General features: G+C 36.9%; 1 protein-coding gene across 2 annotated transcripts in view; it reads right to left on the bottom strand.

Moving 5' to 3' along the window:
* Positions 1-20556, bottom strand: part of ULK4 (unc-51 like kinase 4) — a 678848-nt gene that overhangs the window by 254814 nt on the left and 403478 nt on the right. For both annotated transcript variants that reach the window (XM_007505056.3, XM_007505057.3), the window contains exon 32: positions 16832-16937. In XM_007505056.3, coding sequence (XP_007505118.1) covers positions 16832-16937 — 106 coding nt within the window. The remainder of the gene's footprint in view (positions 1-16831; positions 16938-20556) is intronic.

The raw sequence follows: 20556 nt of genomic DNA, 5'->3' as shown, positions 1-20556 counted from the left end.
GCAGACAGTCTTTTATCGCCCTTTGGGCATAGTTCCAAATTGCCCTCCAGAATGGTTGGATCAATTCACAACTCCACCAGCAATGCATTAATGTCCCAACTTTGCCACATCCCCTCCAGCATTCATTACTTTCCTTTGCTGTCATGTTAGCCAATCTGCTAGGTGTGAAGTGATACCTCAGAGTTGTTTTGATTTGCATCTCTCTGATTATAAGAGATTTAGAACACTTTTTCATGTGCTTACTAATAGTTTTGGTTTCTTTAGCTGAAAACTGCCTATTCATGTCCCTTGCCCATTTATCATTTGGAGAATGGCTTGATTTTTTATACAATTGATTTAGCTTTTTATAAATTTGAGAAATTAGACCTTTGTCAGAGGTTTTTGTTATGAGGATGGTTTCCCAATTTGTTGCTTCCCTTCTAATTTTGGTTACATTGGTACTGTTTGTACAAAACCTTTTTAATTTGATGTAATCAAAATTATTTATTTTGTATTTTGTGCCTCTTTCTATTTCTTGCTTGGTTTTAAAATCTTTCCCTTCTCAAAGGTCTGGCATGTATACTATTCTGTGTTCACCTAATTTACTTATTGTTTCATTCTTTAAGTTCAAGTCATTCGCCCATTCTGAGTTTATCTTGGTGTAGGGTGTGAGATGTTGATCCAAACCGAATATCTCCCACACTGTCTTCCAGTTTCCCCAGCAGTTTTTATCAAATAGTGGATTTTTGTCCCAAAAGCTGGGGTCTTTGGGTTTCTCATACACTGTCTTGCTGAGGTCACTAACCCCAAGTCTATTCCACTGATCCTCCTTTCTGTCTCTTAGCCAGTATCAAATTGTTTTGATAACCACTGCTTTATAATATAGTTTGAGATCAGGGACTGCAAGGGCACCTTCCTTTGTATTTTTTTTTTCATTATTTTCCCGAATATCCTTGATCCTTTGTTCTTCCAAATGAAATTTCTTATGGGTTTTTTTCTAATTCAGTAAAAAAGTTTTTTGAAAATTCAATGGGTATGGCACTAAATAGATAGCTAAGTTTGCATAGGATGGTCATTTTTATTATATTAGCTTGTCCTACCCATGAGCAGTTAATGTTTTTCCAATTGCTCAAGTCTAGTTTTAGTTGTGTGGAGAGTGTTTTGTAGTTGTGTTCACATAGTTCCTGTGTTTATCTCGGCAGATAAATTCCTAAGTATTTTATTTTGTCTAAGGTGATTTTGGATGGGATTTCTCTAATTTTTGCTGCTGAGATGTGTTGGAAATATATAGAAATGTTGCTGACTTATGTGGGTTTATTTTATATCCTGCAACTTTGCTAAAGTTGTCTCCACTAGCTTTTTTGTTGATTCTCTAGGATTCTTTAAGTAGACAATCATATCATCTGCAAAGAGTGATAGCTTGGTCTCATCATTGCCTATTTTAATGCCTTCAATTTCTTTCTCTTCTCTAATTGATACTGCTAGTGTTTCTAGTAAATGTTAAATAATACAGGTGATAATGGGCATCCTTCTTTCACTCCTGATCTTATTGGGAATGCATCTAGTTTATCCCCATTGCAGGCGATGTTTGCTGATGGTTTTAGATTTATACTGTTTATTATTTTTAGGAATGACCCTTCTATTCCTATGCTTTCTAGTGTTTTAAATAGGAATGAATGTTGTATTTTATCAAAGGCTTTTTCTGCATCTATTGAGATTATCATGTGATTTTTGTTGGTTTGCTTGGGTTTTCCTAATATTGAACCAGCCCTGAATTCCTGGTATAAATCCTACTTGATCATATTGAATGACTCTCCTGATCACTTGCTGGAGACTTTTTGCTAGTATCCTGTTTAAGATTTTTGCATCTCTGTTCATTAAGGAGATTGGTCTGTAGTTTTCTTTCTCTGTTTTTGACCTGCCTGGCTTTGGAATCAGTACCATATTTGTGTCATGAAAGGAATTTGGTAGAACTCCCTCTTTGCTTATTATGTCAAATACGTTGTATAGTACTGGGATTAGCTGTTCTTTGAATGTTTGATAGAATTCACTTGTGAATCCATCAGGCCCTGTGGATTTTTTCTTAGGGAGTTCTTTGATGCCTGTTGGATTTCTTTTTCTGATATGGGATTATTTAAGAATTCTATTTCTTCTTCTATTAGTCTAGGCAATTTATATTTTTGTGAATATTTGTCCATATTGCCTAGATTGGCATATTTATTGCCGTATAACTGGGCAAAGAAGGTTTTAGTGATTGCCTTAATTTCCTCTTCATTGGAGGTAAGGTCCCCCTATTCACCTATGAGACTGTTAATTTGCTATTCTTCTCTCCTTTTTTTTTTAAATTAGATTGACCAGTACCTTGTCTATTTTGTTTGTTTTTTCAAAGTACCAGCTTCTAGTCTTATTTATTAGTTCAATAGTTCTATCACTTTCAATTTTATTATATTCTCCCTTAATTTTTAGGATCTCTAATTTGGTTTTCTTCTGGGGATTTTTAATTTGTTCACTTTCAAGTTTTTTTATTTGCATGTCCAATTCATTGATCTCTGCCCTCCCTAATTTGTTAATATATGCACTCAGGGATATGAATTTTCTTCTGAGTACTGCTTTGGCTGCATCCCATAAGGTTGGAAAGGATGTCTCACCATTGTCATTTTCTTCAATGAAATTATTGTTTCTATGATTTGTTCTCTAACTAACTGATTTTGGAGCATCATATTATTTAATTTCCAATTGACTTTTGATTTTGTTCTCCATGTGCCCTTACTGATCATTATTTTTATTGCCTTGTGATCTGAAAAGGGTGCATTAATTATTTTTGCTTTTCTGCATTTGTATGCCATGTTTTTATGACCTAGTTTACGATCAATCTTTGTGAATGTGCCATGTCATACTGAAAAGAAGGTGTATTCCTTTTTGTCCCTATCTATTTTTCTCCATATATCTATTAACTTTAATTTTCTAAGATTTCATTCACCTCTTCTAACTCTTTCTTATTTATGATTTATCTAAATTTGATAGTGGTTGGTTCAGATCTCCCACTAGTATACTTTTATTATCTATTTCCTCGTTCAATTCTCCTAGTTTCTCCATTATAAATTTGGGTGCTATACCATTTGGTGCTTACATGTTGATTAGTGATATTTCCTCGTTGTCTATACTCCCTTTCATCAGGATGCATTTACCATCCCTATCCCTTTTAATCAGGTCTATTTTTGCTTTGGCTTTGTCAGATATCATGATTGCAACTCCTGCCTTCTTTTTGTCAGTTGAGGCCCAATAAGTCTTACTCCAACCTTTAATTCTGACCTTGTGAGTATCTACCCACCTCATGTGTGTTTCGTTAAGACAACATATGGTAGAGTTTTAGATTCTAATCCATTATGCTATTCGTCTACGTTTTATGGGTGAGTTCATCCCATTCACATTCAAAGTTATGACTGTCATTTGTGAATTCCCCAGCATTTTGATATCATCTCCTACTTCTGACCTTTATTCTTTTGCTATAACCAGTGGTTTACTTTAAATCAGTCCCCCTTGTCCCCTCCCTTGCTATGCTTCCCTTTATGGCCCCTCCCTTTTTGTTCCCTTTTTGTTTATTTTTTGGGGGGGTCTGCTAATTTCCCTCCCCCCTCTCCTTCTCACCCTTTTTGAACTACCTTTCCCCTACCCCCCCACCCCCTTAGTTTTCCCTTCTCCCTTACCCTGTTGGATAAGATAGAATTCAAGGTCCCAATGGATCTAAATGCTCTTCCCTTTCAGAGTTGATTTCGCTGAGAGTAAGGTTTAAGTAATACCAATAGCACTCTCTTCTTCTCCTTCTTATAAGAGAATTCTTCCCCTTCCCTTCCTGTGTATATCTTTGTGTGACAAAGATTATTCTATTTAATTTATTTCTATTTCTTCAAGTATATCTTGGTACCATCATTGACCCCCCCCCCTCCCTTTTCCTTTCTTTTTGTTTATTTCCTACAAATCATGTTAATGCCCCAATCTTTCCCTATGAGTGATTCTTCTGATTACTCTATTAATGCATACAATTTTTGAGAGTTACCCATAACATTTCCCCCATATGTTAATATATATATATAATTTGATCTAATTGTAGTCTTTATAGAAGAGAGTTTGAATAAAAGAAAGGAAAAAAAAACATTTTTCTCCTTTTCCCTTTCTTTCATATTTACCTTTCATGTTTCTCTTGCTCTTTGTGTTTGGATGTCAAACTTTCCACTGAGTTCTGGTCTTTTCTTTACAAATACTTGGAAATCTTCTATTTTGTTGAATGCCCATACTTTCCCCTGGTAGTATATAGTCAGTTTTGATGGGTAGCTGATTCTTTGTTGAAAACCCAGTTATCTTGCCTTTCTGAATATCGTGTTCCAGGCTTTGTGGTCTTTTAGGGTGGCCGTTGGTAGGTCTTGTGTAATCCTTATTGGTGCTCCTTTGTATCTGAAGTTTCTCTTTTTGGCTTCTTGTAAGATTTTCTCCTTAGCTTGGAAGCTCTTGAATTTAGCAATTACATTACTGGGGGTTGTCTTTTGGGGATTTAGTATAGAGAGTGTTCTATGAACCCTTTCAATTTCTATTTTCCCCCTTTGTTTGAGAACACCAGGGCAATTCTCTTTGATTATTTCTTTTAGTGTGGCATTAAGATTTTTGTTTATCTCTGGTTTTTCAGGTAAACCAATGATTCTCAAATTGTTCCTCTGCTTTCCTGGTCTGTCACCTTGTCAGTGAGATATTTTATGTTTTCTTCTAATTCGTTAATTTTTTTTTATTTTGCTTTATTAATTCTTGCTGTTTTGCAAGATCATTGTCTTCCAGTTGCTTAATTCTGGTCTTTAAGGACTGGTTTTGTTTTTCAGTTTGGTCTGCCCTACTGTTTGAGGGTTCCAGCTGTTTCTCCAATTGGGAGTTCTTGTCTATCAGACTGTTGACCTCTCTCTGAATTTTTTCCCATTTTTTTGCCAGAAGGTTTCCATCTTTTGGATAAGCTCCAATTTGAGTTCTTCCAGAGCTGGTGGACAATTTCCATTTTTTTTTAGACATTATTTTATTTGGTCATTTCCAAACATTATTCATTGAAAGCAAAGATCATTTTCTTCCACCCCCCCCCCCACCTCTCCCATAGACGATGCATGATTCAACTGGGTATCACATGTGTTCTTGATTCGAACCCATTTCCTTGTTGTTGGTATTTGCATTAGAGTGTTCATTTAGAGTCTCTCCTCAGTCATATCCTGTCCACCCCTGTGGTCAAGCAGTTGCTTTTCCTTGGTGTTTTTACTCCCACAGTTTATCCTCTGCTTGTGGATAGTGTTTTTTAGATCCCTGCAGATTGTTCAGGGACATTGCAGTGACACTAATGGAGAAGTCCATTACCTTCGATTATACCACAGTGTATCAGACTCTGTGTATAACGATTTCCTGGTTCTGCTCCTCTCGCTCTATATCACTTCCTGGAGGTTGTTCTAGTCTCCATGGAATTCCTCCACTTTATTATTCCTTTTAGCACAATAGTTTTCCATCACCAACATATACCACAATTTGTTTAGCCATTCCCCAATTGAAGGGCATCCCCTCGTTTTCCAATTTTTGCCCACCAAAAAGAACATAGCTATGAATATTCTTGTACAAGTCTTTTTACTTATTATCTCTTTGGGGTACAACCCCAGCAGTGCTATTGCTGGGTAAAAGGGCAGACAGTCTTTTATCGCCCTTTGGGCATAGTTCCAAATTGCCCTCCAGAATGGTTTGATCAATTCACAACTCCACCAGCAATGAATCAGTGTCCCTACTTTGCTGCATCCCCTCCAGCATTCATTACTTTCCTTTGCTGTCATGTTAGCCAATCTGCTAGGTGTGAGGTGATACCTCAGAGTTGTTTTGATTTGCATCTCTCTGATTATAAGAGATGTAGAGCACTTTTTCATGTGCTTATTAATAGTTTTGATTTCTTTGGCTGAGAACTGCCTATTCATGTCCCTTGCCCATTTATCAATTGGAGAATGGCTTGATTTTTTTGTACAATTGATTTAGCTCTTTGTAAATTTGAGTAATTAAACCTTTGTCAGAGGTTTCTATGAAGACTGCTTTCCAATTTGTTGTTTTCCTTCTGATTTTAATTACATTGGTTTTGTTTGTACAAAACCTTTTTAATTTGATGGATTCCAAATTATTTATTTTGCATTTTGTGCCTCTTTCTATGTCTTTCTTGGTTTTAAAATCTTTCCCTTCCCAAAGGTCTGACATGTATACCATTCTGTGTTTGCCTAATTTTCTTATAGTTTCCTTCTTTATGTTCAAGTCATTGACCCATTTTCAATTTATCTTGGTGTAGGGTGTGAGGTGTTGATCTAAACCTAATCTTTCCCACAATGTCCTTCAATTTTCCCAGCAGTTTTTATGAAATAGTGGATTTTTGTCCCAAAAGCTGGGTTCTCTGGGTTTATCGTATACTGTCCTGCTGAGGTCACTTACCCGGAATCTATTCCACTGATCCTCCTTTCTGTCTCTTAGCCAGTACTAAATTGTTTTGATGACCACTTCTTTATAATATAGTCTGAGATCTGGGACTGCAAGGCCCCCTTCCTTTGTATTTTTTTTCATTATTTCCCTAGATATCCTTGATCCTTTGTTCTTCCAAATGTACTTTGTTATGGTTTTTTCTAAATCAGTAAAAAAAAAAATTGGAAGTTCAATGGGTATGGAACTAAATAGATAAATGAGTTTGGGTAGGATGGTCATTTTTATTATATTGGCTCATCCTACCCATGAGCAGTTAATGTTTTTCCAATTGTTCAAGTCTAGTTTTAATTGTGTGGAGAGTGTTTTGTAGTTGTGTTCATATAGTTCCTGTGTTTGTCTCAGGAGATAGATTCCTAAGTATTTTATTTTGTCTAAGGTGATTTTGAATCAATTTCCATTTTTTAAAGAAGGTTTTGATTTTGTTTGAATTTCATCCTATTTTTCCTCTGTAGCCTGGGTTTTCCCTCAGGAAATGTTTTCAATAGTCACTTCTTCTTGGAGGGTTGATCTTGGGCACTATGAGCCATCCCTTTGGTGGTTTTCCCTTTCCTTTTTAGTCAGAAGTCTGATTGAGATGGGTTGGTTTTCTGTGGATTTAAGTGGTGGTGCTTTTGCCTCAGGCAGGTTCTTCTGCAGCCTCCACAGTTTGTTAGCAGGCCTGTGGTCTGTGGTCTCTGCTCTCCCATGCACAGGAGTCTCCTGTGAAACCGCTCTAAGGGATAGTTCTCTGGTAGTCCTTGTCAGTTTCCAAGAACCCTGGTGGGTCCCCCCCTCACTACAGCCAGGAGTGGAGCTTTTGACTCAGGCAGCCTCTAGAGTCTCCTCAATGTTCTCAGTTTGCAAGAGCACCCGCGGTCTGTGAGCTCGCCAGTGCGCAGCGGTCTCCTGTGAAACCGCTCTGAGGGGTAGTTCCCTGGAAGTCCTAATTAGATCCCAAGGACACTGGTGTACCCCACCTCCCCCGCCACTACAGAGACATTCTTCACTCACTCTCTGTCTCCAGTGAGCAAGCTGGTCCCTACTCTGGTTCTGTAGGTGAGGTGGGGGATGGTAGTTCAGATCATGTTTCGGTGTGAGTTTTTTTTCCTTATTATAGTGTGGAAATGCTCAAACCCCATGTGCCTTCATTGCTGTACCCTACTGTAGAGTACCTCTGTTCTTCCAAAGATGATTTTTATGCTCTTTTGAGGTAGTCTTATTTCATTGGGTGCTGGGGAGAGGAAGCTATTAGTGTCTAGATTGCAGCCATGTTTACCCAGAAGTCGAGCTCAAGCTTTCTTGTAATGTTATTGATTTTTTATTCTTCTGTTCAATATTTTGTAATTCATTTCCATATATCTTTGATTCTAATCTAATGTTCTTTCTTTTTTTTTTTTGGTCAAATTTATTGTAAATTCAAGTTTTTTTTCTTTTTTTTTAATTCAAGTTTTTTTCTATTCTGCCAATTATTTCTGATTTGCAGGTCATAAAGTTTGCTTTCAAAATTCTTCTTTCTCTTTTAAACCATTCAAGAACATCATGTTTTGGTTCCATCTGGCCATCTATCTCATTGAGTAATGATTGATTTTCCTTTGTCTTGCAATATTTATTCATAGATGTCTAAACTCTGTTCTGTGATTTAAAGGCCATATTCCTTTTTAACTACTAATATCTTCCCTACTCATCTATTAACTTATGTTTGAAGTCTTTAATTGGGCTTTCTTCTTCCTGAAATTTCTGGTAATTTTAGTATGTTTTCCCTTATTGTTCACTTTATGACTCTCTCCTATCTAATAATGCTTTCCCTGAAGGGAGATTTTAAAGCTCCTTAATCTCTTTCTATACTGGAAAATTCAAGTTCATTAGATTCCGTTTTTGCCCAAAGTGTCTTCTTGGGAGATAGGTTTGGCTCCAGATCAATCTAAGGCTTTTTTTCCATTTGACTTTGTAGAGTATCACATAGCCTCACAAATGTTCTGTACCATTTCCCTCTGTTCCATTCTCTTACTGAGATCTATTGCAGCAGAGTATTATTATGTTAACATCTGAACTTGAGCAAATTTCTACTATTTTTTTTCCTGGATGGAAGGGAGATGGACATTGGGGTATAGAGTTTTGTTTTCTTACAAGTTTGTGTTGCTTTGCTGAGTTGGGGAAAGTGGTGCTGGATGATTATATGCTCTGCTGTAAGTTTAATGGATTTTTATTTTGTGTGGGTTCTTTTTGTCCTAGACTATGGAGAGAGCTGAAACAGGTTTATCTCTTGAATATAAAAGCTATTTCAGAGATGTTTAAGAGATTCTCAAGACCTCTACAGTCTAGTCCCTCAGCTTGTTCATTATGTGACCTGGAAGTGAATAAAGAAATTACTTTCAACAGGGTGGGAGACATGAGGGAAGTCAGGGAAGAATTCATGGAGTAGGTACATATGTGTGGACTCAGAAGGAAGAAAAGGATTTCAAAAGTCTGAAACAAAGAGGAAATTCATTATATATAAGAGAAATTTATTTGTATGAATTCATGAAAGTAGGAAAAGGAAGAACTAGATGAAGGAATAGATAATACTAGTTCAATTTGTAAGGAATGCATAGTGTACAATGTTAAGTACAATTGATAAGACTACAAAGAAAAGCTGGAACCAAAATGCAGAATGCTAAGGAGTTTATATATTTTCTCATAGGCATAGTCATAATGTTAGCTCATGGGGGATGTAGCCTGTAGTTAAGGAAAGATATAGATCTTTTTGACATGAATCTCTGTGAACATCCTACTATTAGATAAACTCAATGAATCTCCCCATCATTTCCCCAGGAACACTTCTGGATATGCTCCTTCCTCCTTCCTCCATCCTTTCCTCTCTCTCTCTCTCTTCACATACAGATATAGTTCTATCCATCCATCCATTCATCCATCCATCCATCCATCCATCCATCCATTCATCCATCTATCCATCCATCCATCCATCCATCCATCCATCCATCCATCCATCCATCCATCCATCCATCTATTCATCCATCCATCTATCCATCCAGCTATGAGATTCCTGTTCAGCTTTAGGTGAGAGTACATGATCTGAGGTGCCCTCCTTCTAGAGCTGTAATTTTGTGGTACAATTCAGTTAAGGAGTGTTAGACTGAACTTTAGAAAAATTGATCAGCAATTGAAAGGGACCTCAAAGAAAATTTAGTTCTTAACTTGAAGTCTATGAACTTAAACAAATCCATATTTTTATAATTATTTCAATATATTTGACTGACTTTGTATATATATAAATTTTTTAAATTTTGTTTTTTTAGAAGCATTATTCTGAGAAGGCACTCGAGTTTCAGATGTCAAAGGGTTAAATGTCTCAAAAAAGGATTAAGAATTCCTAATCTACTTCATGTATCTCATTTGATATATGAGGAAAACTAAGAATTTGCCCAAGTTCACACAATAAGTCACTCTGCCAGGATTTGAACTAAGGTCTTTTGACTCCAAATTCCATGCTTTTCCCACTGTACCATGCTGTTCTGCAAATTCTTTTCCTGATGGAATCCATTTCTAATTTCCTGCGAGTATCACCAGTTTCCCAGCAAGGCTGAATTAGTGGATGGAAAGAGAATGAATTGAAGTCTTCCACCTGAACCTTTAAAGTTCTTCAGTTTTGTGGGTTTGGGGTGTGAAAAAGACCATTATTAGGATGTCCATGTCACAAACAGATAGTTCTTCATTTCATGAAACTTGCCAGGTGTTCCTGGCAATAAGTATTGCTGAATCATTAAGTCATCTAAGTTTGCAGTGGTTAGTGTGACTGCAAGAGAGGCAACAAAAATAAATCAACTAATCAACTTGACTTTATGGTGACATAAAATTCAATAAATGGCATTCTTGGCTGATGCCACATGATATTTCTTCAAAGATAAAACTGTCATCTTTTGGGAAGAAATGAAATGAAAAATTGCTCAAATTAACTACTTTTGTCCTCAATTCATATATAGAACTGAAAGTTGAGCTAATGCTGGTTTTCTGGATCATAGGGAAAGGGGAGGAAGGGAGGAAGAATGTGAATGCAAAAAGAGGGGTTTAAGAAACAATTTTAAAAAATTAATCTTGGCCCATACTACCCTGTATGGAAAAAATAACCTCTGGAATTTTAAGCCAATGAAGATGGCAAAATCCATTATATTATATTAATTATATTATATTATGTTATGTTATATTAATTGTATTAAATTTTATTATATCACATATTTATACTATATTATATTATATTATGTTGTATTGTTATATTATATATTGTCTTCATTACTGTGGCAAAAATATTAATCAGCAGAAATTCCAATAAAAGAAACAAAGTCTCCAAGGCAAAAAGAAATAGGTTTATTGAGAGAGGGTCAGTCCCACAATAAAGCTGGACTGGTCAAGACCAAAGACCTTGAGCCTTGTGAATAGCCTTCTTTTATACACAAAATAATGATGCTTCAAGTAAAAGGTCAGGAACAGAATCAGTTCTCCAGGGATCAGTCATAGAGTTTCCCCTAATGGTCAAATCTCTTTATAGGTCCTCAAGCATCAAGTAAAATCAGATGACATGGGTGAGTTTTAAACCAGAACTTCAAATAATAGAGCAAAGGGTAGAGACGCATTAGAAAAACCTGAAGTGATAACTATCTTTAGAAGTATTTTAATGCTTACGGAACGGAACTAATAATTGAGTATTAGTTTAATTCCAAGACAGCTAAACTATAAATAATCTGATCTAGTATAATATACTGATCTAGTATAACGGAATTTAATGAAAAACTTACTGATAATTACTTAATCTTAAATACTGATGTTATTTAACTAAGATAGAGTCACATTCTCTCATACTATGCCAGAGTTATATCTTGATGCTTAAGGTAATGTGACAAATATATCAAAAAGCATAGGTAGTATAGCATCAACCTCAGCTAGAGGAAGAGTACAATAATATAAGAAAATCATCTATATCAGCTAAAAAAGGGAGTGTGCTATAGTACCAAAAGGCCATTATGGGTGCTAACTTTTATACTAGAATGCTAACATTAATCAAATAAAAGGGTAGGGGATTTTACATTTACAATTACTAACATGTTACCAAAATCTAGACAGTATCATGCTAATTTTTTCTCAGATGACATATTTGGACCTTGCGGTTATTTTCTGAATAGTTAAGCAAACACAATATGAATGTATTTTATAATAATTATTGCCATGTTGGTAATCAATATTAATTTCTATTTTCATTGGATGTTGATTCTGGCTCAAAAACGTTGAGTTGAATATAATTCCTGCCCTCTCCAGCAATTTAAATAATCTTCAGGAACATGCAGAAAAATAAATATTCTAACTGAATTATAGAGTGCCTTGTTGGTATTTAATTGATTTGAGAGGAAGAAACTTCAAGTACAGAATAAAATCAAGAGCTTTAGAAAAAAAACACTTGAATCCCTTCATTTTAAATTGGTCACTAGAGTATAAGTGTCAAATTTACAAGTGTTTCTTTAAATTTCTTTAATTGTCCCTTTTATTTGAACATTTGGGATCATACTTCAACAACTGTTCATCCAAAAAGAAGAACTTTGATATTATTAAGTACATAAAAGTAGGAAATATGCCTAGGCTATCTTGGGACATGTAAAATAATCAGCCATTGAAGAAATTAAAAAAACCTCACCAAATCCTGGTCAATGGCACAGCTATGATCCAGAATCAACCTTAGCTAAAGATGAACACCCCAAGGTAGATAAAATTAAACTACATTGAGAGGTCAAAAGAGGCATCTAGAAAAGATTAGAGAATTTGGGTGGCTCCTATCTTGAAACAAGGCAATTTTCATCAGCTACGATGTCTTAGGACCTCTTGGACCTTCTGCTCTCCCATGAATCACTGAACTCAAGGAGTTGGCAGTCACATTCCCAAATGTTCTTTCCTTGCTTTCTGGAGGACCAGACACGTCTCTCCCCTAAGGTGTGATCTTCTCAATAGCGAAATGGAACTCTGTGCTCTATGAACTGGATTACTAAAATGCAGTTTGCCAAATTTACCATAGACACTTTAGCTCATGCTTTGTAGAATCTTTGTGGAAAGAAGCATCAAATGTCTGGTTTGTTCCTGGTAGCCAATGGGATGGTTGAACTTTGATTGGTAAAGTCTTAGGTACTCTTAGGACCAAGGGGTCATTTAATTTCCCACGTCTCTCATGTTGGAAGACAGACCAAGTCATGTCTTTTCTATTCCTTGCTGTCCATTTAAATTTCTGGAGATGCAAGATTTCATTTCAATAAACTGTATCAGACACTGGCTACATCAAGATTAAATGGCTTACTCCCTGTCCTAAAAGAGCTTATAATTTAGAATGGGGATGAGATTTGCACAAAAGTAACTATAATACAAGTTAGAATGCGGTTGCATGTATAGAAGCCAGCATGAGAGATTTGGAGTGGAAAGAATCATTTCTAAACAGATCAAAAAGGAATGATAAAGGAGGTGGTGTCTCTGATAGCTGGTACTTGAAGGATTTCAACAGGTAGAGACAGTGGATGAGGATTGGGAGGATGGAGGAGAGGGACTAGGAGGGAGAGGGGGAGGTCGCTCCAGGCTCATGTAAACAGGCTGGGCAATTTTTAGGAAAGGTCTTACTTTATTAGCCTAATGTCTTCACAAAAGCTCTTGCCTGCATTAAGGCCCTAAATTTCATACAGAATGTTCTAAAAAGTGTCCATTGTATGCCACTTCATGAAATCCTTTAAGATTGTCTGATCAGGAAAACCTAAGAATAATGCTAATGCCCACAAATGATTAAGTTATTCCTAGGAATGGGAAAATAGAAAGATGAAACTCAGTATCCTCATTCACCAAACTCTGCTAGAAATGTTATCCATAAAATGAGCAGCCAATGGAAACAAGGAGAAAAGATATATAATGCACAGAAACAGGTAAGTGATCAATCACTGAATAAGGAAGAGAGTTCATTGAATGAAATCAAGGCATTATTATAGAATTATAGACTTGGGGATGGGCAGAAAAATAGTCATCATTTATTCCAAAAACCTCATTTACCAGATGGGGAAACTGAGAGCCATTAAGCCTACAGAGGATTTAAAGGAAAAGTATCATTTAACGTCAAATTATTACACTGCTATCATTTTTTAAAACTGAGAAATACACTTTTTATTGATGGTCACTATGAATTGATTAAATGTAATTTTAGATTATGGATTGAATGGGCTTTAAGAGACTGCTCAGACTCTCCCAACCCTCAAAAGAGTTGTTTTAAGGACTCTTTAAAGATTTTGTTCTGTGAAGTATTCTCCAAATAAACTTAGACCATAGATATGAATTTTGTGTAGCCTTGGAAGGCTTAAGTAGGTCCTCTGGGTACAAATTACATGGAGGCAGATTTTCACTGAATACAAGATTGCCCTTGCTAACTCTTAGAACTCCCCAAACTATACCAACTTCTTTGTGAAGAAGTAAGCTTCTCATTAGGAGAAGTTTTGATTATAGGTTGAATGACCATCATCTAGGGATGTTTCCTACCTTGAACTACCTAGATGAACTGTAAGGTACATTTATTTATCATTGCTTTTTAACATCCTTAGAACTGTTTCAATCTCTACTTGTAAAAACAGATGTCAGGCTCTTAAGATTTTAAAGGAGTGCCAGATTGAAATGTAAAAAGTTCCTGCTATCTCTTGACTTCTGTTGCAACTTAATAGCCTAATCTTGAAAATATTTTTACTTAAAAAGATATGTTGTATAGAGAATGGTGTGAGGCTTGGTTATTTTAAGACATGATTTTGAATTTTCTTTTTAAAAGAAAAGAGTTTTTTGAAAGCAATCCACTGTATGCTACTGATCCATAAATCCAAAGCACCTACCCAAGTGATTTTCTGGTCTCCTGGGTAAATACCGATTTAGGCAGTTTTGTAATAAACCTTCTAAAAAATGAGAATTTCTTTTTGGAGCCATCATGAGCTATTGAAGACATACATAATTTCTTTAAATGCTCCTTTGGAGCTGCTGTGGTTTATTGGATGACCGCAGTTTGCCATGTAAATCCATCATTCATACTGTCATGCCAGTAATACAGAAACTTGTATTAATATCCATTATATAAAGGTCAACGCATATACACTAGCCAGCAGCCAGTTTTTAAATGTTAATAATTCAGTTATATTTTTGAATATATAAACAAAGAAAAGGTCTTACCTGACGTTATGAATTCCTTCCCTGATAAGAATAAAAATGTTATATGCAATGAGCTGAACCTGAAAACAGTTTCAGAGTGGAGGAATCACAGTTACATTAAGCAAATGAGAATAACAAAGAGTCCCAAAACAAAGGACTCCAAGAACAGATGGTTCTCCAAGTTCACATGGGAATCGTGTGACATTTTGAGCCCAAACTAGCTTCGACTCACTGCCTGTCTGTGAGCTCGACGGTTACTACCCCTCATCGTCAGTTGCTCTTTGTGCTGGGAAAGCCAGATTATTTCAACTAACTGAGGAGGGACAGTGCTGCAGAGAGAGCAGAATGGTTCTATGAGCAGCTTTGCCTAATTTGTGGTGTGACTTATCTCCATTAGGGTAAAAAACTGAGAGCTGATTATGATACTAAGTTCCTAATGTGTTATGAATGGGGAAAATCAGGGGGCAGGTAGGTGGCTCAGTGGATGGAGAGTCAGACGGTCTAGAGATGGGAGATCCTAGGTTCAGATCTGGCCTCAGTCACTTCTTAGAAGTGCGACCCTGGAAAATTCACTTACCCCCCATTGTCTTACCTTTACTACTCTTTTGCCTTGGAACCTTTCCATAGTATTGATCCTAAGATGGAAGGTAAGGGTTTTAAAAACAAATAAATGGGGATAAGCTTCAATTGGAAGAATCCTGCAAGTATTTTAGAACGTGGAATTTAATGTTAGGAAAGTCCAAAAATGAAAACCTCTTTTTATATGAAGTGAAAAAAACCAAGTGAAATAACAAATGACTAAAAATGAGGTGACACTTTCTAAAATGGATGTCTAGGAAGACAGCGTAAACCTAATACCAAAAGCAGGAAGTCCAAAGGGAATTTAGTAGTGAAAGTTCTAGCTTGGCGGGTCCAGTAAAAGCTTTGGCTTCCCTAGCATGGTTTCTGAGGACCGAGACTCCCAGCATGGTCCAGCAAGGCTGGAAGGAATGCTGGAATGAAGAACCTGGGGACGCCATTCAAGTTCTCTTCAGACTCTTCTATGTACTTACTATCAATGAGGAAATAGCAGCGTCTTTGGAAAACAACTAACTAGGACTAGGTGAGCGTGCCCTGGCCCTCTGATTGCATCTACAAATGGAGAAGGGACCAAGCATAAGGCAAAACATGTGGGTAGAGTTGTAGAAAAGAAGATGGGGAAGAGAAGGAGAACTCTAACCTAGAAAGGCTTGGCTGGACAGGAAAGCACCAGTATAAGAGAAATGGCACCTAGTTTTTTCCTCCCTTTCATGGATGAAAGAGACTCAAGAGTTAAGAAAGTGAATGAGGGCAGGAAAACTGAAGGTGAGCATAAAACCAACCTTCTTCCCGAGATTGTCAAATGGGCTGTCTGAGAGCTACGTAGAGGACCCAGAGATCATTTAAGGATGTAGATGTTCTCTGATGACATCTACAGTGATGCCTAAAGACAAGATGTAGTAAGGGTAGAAGCAGCAGCACCCAGCAGGCTGAGAGTTGGTTTGGCTTGGTGCAGGTGGCTCATTTCCAAAAAGGTGGACACCCCACAGGCTCGGGAGGGACAGCCAGCCAGACATCACCAGCTGCCTGCTGAGGTCAGGGGTGGGAGGGAGAAGAGAAGCTCCTGCCAATGGTGGGACACACTGAGGAAACAGAGGAGAATATCTTACACCAGCTTCCTAGTTTGCTCTTGATCTTGAACCCAGTGGGCCAAGAGTGACTCTGCCTCCTACTTAATTAACTCCTCTTGATAGCAAGGTATTACATTCAGTTATTCTCTCAAAGTTTTGGGCACTTGGATAAAGGCCATCCTTGTCCTAAGCCTAATTATAGCTTTATTTCAAGCTAATGATTTTTTAAATAACAGCAACTCATTAGACTATTTATGAAAGTGTAGAAAGGACTTGTGAACTATATTGGAGGAAGAAGGACCATACCACTAAAATGACTGAATGAAAGCAATTATACAATACTGATATCTATAAAACAGCTATAAAACCACGAAATCTTAGCATTAGTGAAATGAACCTTCATTGTAATAAATGGCAGATTTTGGCTGTGTGAACAAAATCTGATTAATTTAGGATCAACAGCAAATGGCCAGAATTGGGCTCCAAGAAATGCTTACCTTGTTCATAGAACAGCTTCATATTCGAGTCTTTGTAGGCAACCAGATTGTTGAGTAGGGTGATGACACTCTGCATAGTGTTGCCCAGGATGCTTTCCTGGTGTTCCTGCAACAAACATTCACAGCCATCAAAATCATGCCCACAGATAGCCACGGCATCACTCAGGATGAATGAGTCAATGACCATTCCCAAGTTCCTTCCAGAGGTTTAATTATTACCTTTGATAGCTTAATGAAGCAAATGCTCATCAGGACTTAAGTCATTCCTTGGTAGGAAGTTAGTGGTTCTGGAGAGCCCATTAACTCTTTTCAATGAACTGAATAGCTTCATGGCTCAAAAAGAATGGGAGGATGACAAATGAGCCAGAAATAAGAGGATTCCAATGAGTGATGCTAGAATGTTTAGATGATGGTACTTTAAACAGAAATTGAGAGAATAAAGACAAAGGGCAATGGAGAATAAGGTTAATAAAGGAGTATAGGCTCATGGATCAAGAGTTGGAAGAACACTCAGAAGCCATCTAGTGCAGTCACTTATTTTACAGATGAAGAAGCAAGGCCTAGAGAGTTGATGTGACCTGGCCAGGGTGACACAGGTAGTAAGTAGCAGAAACAGGATTTGAATCAAGGTCCTCACCCATCTTTCTACCAAACCATCCTGGACATGAAGGGGACAAAGAATCAGCAATTATTCAAAACTCCTTAAATTCTCTCTTGCCCAAAAGATCTGTGACTTCACTAGCCAGATTCTGTGGCTTAGTACAATGTTTTGTAGATGCAATAGCCAATAACAATCAATCTGCTGGTGGCCCACCTCTAATAATAAAAATAATAACAGGCATTCCTATAATGCCATAAAGTTTACTAAAAGCTTTACATATGTAATCTTTGCTCTTTACCACAGCCCTCTGAGGTGGGTGCTATTATTTCCACTATATAGATAAAGGTCACCTTTCAGGAACAAGACTTGAACTCAAGCCTTCCTGACTCCAAGTCTAGCTGCACTCTAATCACTGTGAAACCTAACTTAGACAGTGGGTACAAAGCTCTGCCATCTTGGTAGAACTATACTGTTGGCATGGCTTTCAAGAACCCAGCATATTTACCATCTACTTCATAATAAAGTTTTGTAGCCAAACATTAATGAATAACTCATTACAGTGACAGCTACTTAGAAATGTCGTCTTTACTCTACATATTTGAATCTGCTTTCCCAAGTAATTCTAAAATAGCATTACTTTCTAATATGAAAGGCAATATGATATGGCTGAAAGTCAGTAGACATCCACTTGTGTTTTAATTCAATGTATGTGAGAGAATTTGGACAAGTCACCATCTCTAGAGCCTTTGTTATCCCATTTGAAAAAATGTGAGGTTGAGCCTGATTCCTACCCTCTATTTTAGAGCCGATACTGTGTATTGGTTCCAAGGCAGGAGAGTGGTAAGGGCTAGGCAATGGAGGTTAAGTGACTTGCTTAGGGTCACTTAGCTAGGAATGTCAGATTTGAGAGGATCTCCATTCTCTAGACTTAGCTCTCAATTCACTGAACCACAAATTGGACAAAACATATTCATATTCTTATCCCACCTACTCAAAAGACCACTGTGGATAGTTTCTTTCTCAAGATTTTTTACAGTACTAATTTCTGTTTGTTAAATAGATTAGATTTAATTATTGTATGGTCTCAAATATATGTTGATATGAGTTATTGTACTTATATCACAGAATTATCAAATTTTTTGATAATTTTAATATTCTATTCAAAGTTCAAATAATAATTATTTTTGTTCTAATGCTATCATTCAAGTCAGCTCTAATATGCAAATGGATTTGTGACCTCAATGATACAGTTATTCCCTCCATTTATACTGATCACAATTCATTTACATACAATCATCCTGTGGAACTCCTGGGGTCTATCCAAGAGCATTAGCTTTGCTCTCCAGATATTACATGAATACCAAGGGAAACACATGGGCCACACATAATTCTCACTATATAAGCAGCCCACCCCTCCTTTATTTGGTCTTTCATATTTTTAGCGAAGTCTTTATACCACAGCACTCACACAATTCCTTGTTTGACTTGTGTTGAACTCTGCTCCCATCTATTATCCACCTCTTAATTTCCTCCGAACAATTTTAAATTTCATTTCTTTGAAAACGGCCAAGTTTCATGATTTGCAGAATACAACACCACTAGAAGAATTTTTTTTGGATTATGCTAGTGATTTTATTAGTATAGAAACATCCAATGATGAAACTTTTCCTACCAATATAGAGACTTGGCTGATTTACAATTTAGACTTCAGTCTTAAGAGTTGCCTGGGGACACTGAGTTTCAGGTCCCTATCTAAAATCACACACAGCCAGTATGTGACAGAAGTAGGTCTTTCTAACTCTGTGCTTAACATTCCATCAGTTATGACCCTCAGAAAAGATTGGTGTTAAAAAAGGGTCTCTATTCCTTAGAGAAGTTGTAGAGTCATTAAAAGTACTTTGAATTTTCTGAAATCTAGCCAGTTTCTCTCCTACTATTCAATTCCAGGGTCAGCAAATTATCTAGGCATTGTAGTATCTATCCAGAGTGTATATATGTGTATGTATACACACACACAAATTGTGTGTAAGTAGATAGATAGGATGAATGGAAAGATAGAAAGAGAGAGAGAGAGACAGAGGGAGAGAGAGACAGAGAGAGAGACAGAGAGAGAGACAGAGAGAGAGACAGAGAGAGAGACAGAGACAGAGACAGAGAGAGAGAGAGAGAGAGAGAGAGAGAGTAGTTGGGCAATAGGTTTTCTTCATCTTGTTTTTCCTCTATGAACCAAAATCTTTTGGAGTGATTAAAGATCTCATTTAGGAGACCACAATGTTACTAAGCTTAATGCAATTAGCAGAGCATATTCCCAAACCAGGAGCTTTTGAAGGATGTTGTTATCTATAGAGAATGCCTATATGACTTGGGCAAAAAGTTTTGGCATGGGTATCTACATCTTTTATGCTAACAAGAGTAATTCATCATTGTTATTTGTGTCATTATATCTTTCAAAGAATTTCTTGTACAATTTTTACATAAGCAAGCTGTTGTTCATCCTTCATTTTAGAAGACAACCAATGGCACCATGGGGTGATATCTGGACTTGCATATGAAATGGATTTAAGTGAAGCAGGGTTACACAAAGAGACTAGCTTTACTCTTTCTTTAAGAGTTATCAAAGTCCAATGGCAAGACAAGTCAGAAGAACTGATGATAGCCTGGGATGATAGTGACTCTTTTGATGTCTGAACAAGCTGCTGTCATGGTCACTGAAACAGATTATTCTTATCTACCCATTCTGCCAAGGAAATCTTCATAAGCTTGGGGCAGAAATCCCTGCTCACTCACTGACAGGTGTGAGGTCTGTCGGGGTATATTGGGTTCTCAAGGTGGACTAGCACCTCTGGTGTGAAGGTTTGCCAAACCCTTATTATGATGTCTCAACTATCTATGGCATCCACTTCTCACCCAAGAAACTATAGCATGTGTAGTAGCTATACCCCAGTAAAACCATCATGGTACATAGGCTAAACCAGGTTGACATAAGCAAGCAAACACGTTGTTAGAGAAAAGTCTCTAAAGCAATGTTTTGTTCTACCAAATCAATATTTTTGTGGCCAATAAACAAAAAGCAGAATAATGAGGATTCGCTACATTTTTTTAGTTAATTATGTGATGAAGATAT

Source organism: Monodelphis domestica, chromosome 5 (genome assembly GCF_027887165.1).
Source record: "Monodelphis domestica isolate mMonDom1 chromosome 5, mMonDom1.pri, whole genome shotgun sequence".
Lineage (NCBI taxonomy): Eukaryota > Metazoa > Chordata > Mammalia > Didelphimorphia > Didelphidae > Monodelphis > Monodelphis domestica.
The sequence above is the reverse complement of the archived record's forward strand: the minus strand, read 5'-3'. Positions and strand labels throughout refer to the sequence as shown.